Here is a 4,429-nt window from a genome sequence, read left to right on the forward strand (position 1 = left end):
GCATTACTTCCCTCCGGAATTATTTCTAAACCTACCAGGTCTTCTTCCTTCAGTACACTTGTTCATTCATTTAATATTCACGGCGTTCCTGCTGTATGCCAGCACCTGTGCTAGATGTTTAAAAGGCAAAGGTGCTCCCCCTCCTCCAGTGCTGCCGCCTCCTTCTTCTGCTGCTCCTGGTGCTGCTTGTGTGCTCTTTTGATGTGGACCTGGCACCTCTTTAGTGAAGCGGCAGCTGAGGAGACTCTGGTGCTCGCCATGGCCGACGAAAAGCCCAAGGAAGGAGTCAAGACTGAGAACAACGATCATATTAATTTGAAGGTGGCAGGGCAGGACGGTTCTGTGGTGCAGTTGAAGATTAAGAGGCATACACCACTTAGTAAACTATTGAAAGCCTATTGTGAACGACAGGGTATGTCAATGAGGCAGATCAGATTCCAATTTGATGGGCAGCCAATCAATGAAACAGACACACCTGCACAGTTGTTAATGGAGGCTGAAGATACAACTGGTGTGTTCCAGCAGCAGACACGAGGTGTCTACTAAAAAGGGAACCTGCTACTTTACTCCAGAATTCTGTTCCTGCTGACCAAGAAAACATTCTCAATTAGAAAACCGCAATTTGGTTCCACCACATCCTGACTACTACAGTATAGTTTTCTCTATTCTTTCATTTAACCCTTTCCCCCTTCCTATATTGTACATAAAGTAACTGGTGTATGTGCACAAGCATAGTTCATGTTATTTTTTAAGTAAATGGCCAATGGTAATGTTTTGACCGACATCAAATGGAGATGGGTTGGGGAAAAATACTGATTCTTTGAAAATACCCCCTTTTCTCCATTAGTGGCATGCTCATTCAGCTCTTGCCTTTATATTTCAGTAAGTTATTTTGCTCTCACTGTTTAACAAAAAAAGAACAACATAAAAATCCTTGCATACCTTGTTCGATGGGAGAATTTTAATGCTTTTTCATTTATCATTGTAAAACCAAGGACAACTTTATAACCTTTTTGTATGTAACTGTTACAAGTAGGGCAATGTCTTTAAGTTACTCTAAAAGAAATGAATCCTAGACAGTTTTCCCTTCAAGTCTAGCGTCTTGTTGTTTAAATAAATTCTTGTTCAAAAAAAAAGGCAAAAATGAGTTTACATTGTTTAGAAGAGACAAATAAACCAATAATTATACTATAATGGGAGAAATGTTAGATGAGAACATTAGAGGAGTATAAAGCAGCCAGATGATGAAAACAATTTTTTTGCTAAACTAAGGCTTTTTAACATTATCCTGAAAGTTCTGGAACACGATTGAAAATGTTCAAGCAGAGGATAAAATTAAGACCTGTTTAAGAAAGGCTACTGTGGTCAGTGAAGGGATTAATTTGCAGTTAAAGCAAGCCTAGAGGCGGCAATGCCAGTTACGAGGCTAATACAATAATCCACCATCCACACTGTTGCCAAATTAAATTTTCAAAGGTGTCTCTCATCACAGAATCCTAAAATGTTGAGCTGAAACATAGTTTACAGATATTCTAATTCAGTTCTCTCATTTTATACGAGGGGAATGGAAGTTGAAAAGAGTAAAGGGATTTGCCTGTGACCTCATAGATAGTCATTGTTAGAACAAATAGTGCTAGAACTTGTCTCATATGTTGTGCTTAACTCTTCCCAAAAATCTTCATATATTTCCACAATTTAATTAAATACAGTTACCCAATTAAATAATTACAATTAAATACAGTCTCTTTTCACCTCAGAATCCAGGTCTTATTACCTAGATGGACAAATCTCCCCAAAGGAGTCTCTATGGTTTTCAGTTCCCTCTTAGTTCCTGAACTTTGGGATTCCCTGGAGCTCAACTCTGCATTTTATTTATTTACTTTTAGTTAAAAGGAAGCTTTTATTAACAGGAAGGTTTTTCCTAATTCATATAAGATCCACCTTTAATATTAAGTAGGATAATATACTCCATAGTCCGAGTCTAATTCTAACCCATGAACACTTTATTGCAGTTTAGTCCTCAGATGCTTGCTATATTATTTATATTTTAACAGGTAAAAGTCATTAACTACTAGCTACTTAACTAAAAGTAACTACACTGGAAAATGAAAATTTATAGAATTTTGTCATTAGATCAGAGTAAAAATATCAAACAGGATAAAATTTTGTTTAGAAATCTTTATCATTAGGGTATTCTTACACTTTTCAGAACAAGTATAATTTTCAGAAATTATACAAGGCAACTTATTAAATATCAATATTTAGCAATGTTTTGTTTAGTTGAAATGTTATTTTAATTGTAAAAACCATCTCTGGTTACAAAAAAAAAATCAAAAATCTTATTGGCTTTAACTTGCTTTTACAAATGTCCTAAGAAGTCTTAAGCTAAACAATATTTTAAGTAGAAAAACAATAATTTTCAAATAGTTTGTTATACTATTTTTGTGGTTTATGTACATATATTAACTGGTTTCTTTTATAGGAAACCTGACTAGAAGTTTATCACTTTAAGTACTGTGAAATAAAGGCAAGAGCTCATCACCTTTTAACAAAAATACTCTGTATGCAACAATTCCCAGTATCAAAGATATTCTTATTTATTTAGTGGTGGATAATTAATTGCCTGCTACAAAATACAAAACAAAATACATTTACTGGATTAGTTTTCAGATTGCAGCTGCCCTCTGAGCATCCAAAGGAAGGATTTCCCATAAATAAAAGCTGCAAAGCAATTCACCTACTGGTTAGTTTAGGTCAATGCTCTTTTTTACCCTATTATTCTTTTTTCTTCTCCATGGCCCCCATCCCCTGCAGTGACATGGTATTATTAAAAACATTAAGTCCCTGGAATTTATGCTTCAGAGCAAGACATCATCTGAGTAATTTCAAATGATGTACAGCTCTTCACGTAAAAAAAGATGTTTTGTGGTCGTAATTAAGTTCAGAAAGTAATTAGATTCAAATAACCTGACATATCATGGTGTAGCAATTACAGAACTATGATTTTGACACATGGCAATTTATAAGTTAGACAAATGTGAAATGCTAAAAGATGTGAACAGCTGTTCTTCCGTTTAAGTTTAGAGTGCTGCAAAGTTCTGGCAATGACTTTTTCAGTTAACATAACCAGCCCACGATACAAAATACTAAGTCATAAAGTACAAATCCAAGGAAGGTAATACCTTTACTAAGTTATAAAATTTTGACAAATCAATACAGTACTCTTTAACACAATAAAGTATATTTTTGTTGGCGTCATTTATTACTTTCGTGATAGTTTTTACTCCAAAAATGTTAAGTGCCAAATTAAAACATTGTGATTTTTAATGGTGGTTTATAGCAGAGCAAATTATTTTATACAATGTCTTTTTAAAACTATACAGTGTCTCCTTTATTTTTATTTTTTATTTTTTTTTGGCGGTACGCGGGCCTCTCACTGTTGTGGCCTCTCCTGCTGCGGAGCACAGGCTCTGGACGCACAGGCTCAGCAGCCATGGCTCACAGGCCTAGCTGCTCTGCGGCATGTGGGATCTTCCCGAACGGGGGCACGAACCCGTGTCCCCTGCATCAGCAGGTGGATTCTCAACCACTGCGCCACCAGGGAGGGAAGCCCCTGTGTCTCCTTTAAAAGTGAGTTCCCTCATATGCAAGTTCTACGAGTTTATTGCAGCAGTGTAGTCGTGGGTATGTAAGAGGTGGCTCTGCTTGGTTCTGGGGTTGGTCCAAAACCAGGTAGAGTTCCAATGCGTGAAAAGCTTTAAAATTCTACCTTAAGGAGGTTTAATCAGCCAATACCAATTTTCAAGTACTATTCAAAAATTGTTAAATTTTCACATAAATACTGGAATCCTCAAAATCAGGCAGTCATTTTACACAACACTAATTTCAGCTGATCTCTTTTATTTAGAAACACTGCACCTCTTGGTTTTGATCAAGTCACATAGTCTTTCTTCAGCTTATCAAAAAAAAATTCTACCAAAAATATAGTTGTATTATTTATTTATTTATTTAGTTTATTTTTAAAAAATTTATTTATTTTATTTACTTATTTTTGGCTGCGTTGGGTCTTCGTTGCTGCTCACGGGCTTTCTCTAGTTGTGTCGACTGGTTTCTCATTGTGGTGGCTTCTCTTGTCGCGGAGCACGGGCTGTAGGTGCACAGGCTTCTGTAGTTATGGTGCATGGGCTCAGTAGCTGTAGCTCGTGGGCCCTAGAGCGCATGATCAGTAGTTGTGGAACCCGGGCTTAGTTGCTTTGAGGCATGTGGGATCTTCCCCCACCAGGGCTCGAACCCCATGTGCTCTGTAATGGCAGGCGGACTCTCAACCATTGCGCCACCAGGGAAGTCCTGTATTTCTAAAATAACAAATTAATATACTGCCAGCTTGTAGAGACCTGGGGAACTGGGTGTTGTTTATCAACTTTCATTA

General features: G+C 36.8%; 1 protein-coding gene across 1 annotated transcript; it reads left to right on the plus strand.

The window, feature by feature from the left end:
* Positions 1 to 238: 238 nt before the first annotated feature.
* LOC131752437 (small ubiquitin-related modifier 2-like) lies at positions 239 to 546 on the plus strand. Its single transcript, XM_067030677.1, has 2 exons — positions 239 to 412; positions 470 to 546. The coding sequence occupies exons 1-2, from the start codon at positions 259 to 261 to the stop codon at positions 544 to 546; spliced, it is 231 nt and encodes a 76-aa protein (XP_066886778.1). The 5' UTR covers positions 239 to 258.
* The last annotated feature ends 3,883 nt before the right edge of the window (positions 547 to 4,429 follow it).

This window comes from Kogia breviceps, chromosome 3 (assembly GCF_026419965.1).
Source record: "Kogia breviceps isolate mKogBre1 chromosome 3, mKogBre1 haplotype 1, whole genome shotgun sequence".
Classification (NCBI taxonomy): Eukaryota; Metazoa; Chordata; class Mammalia; order Artiodactyla; family Physeteridae; genus Kogia; species Kogia breviceps.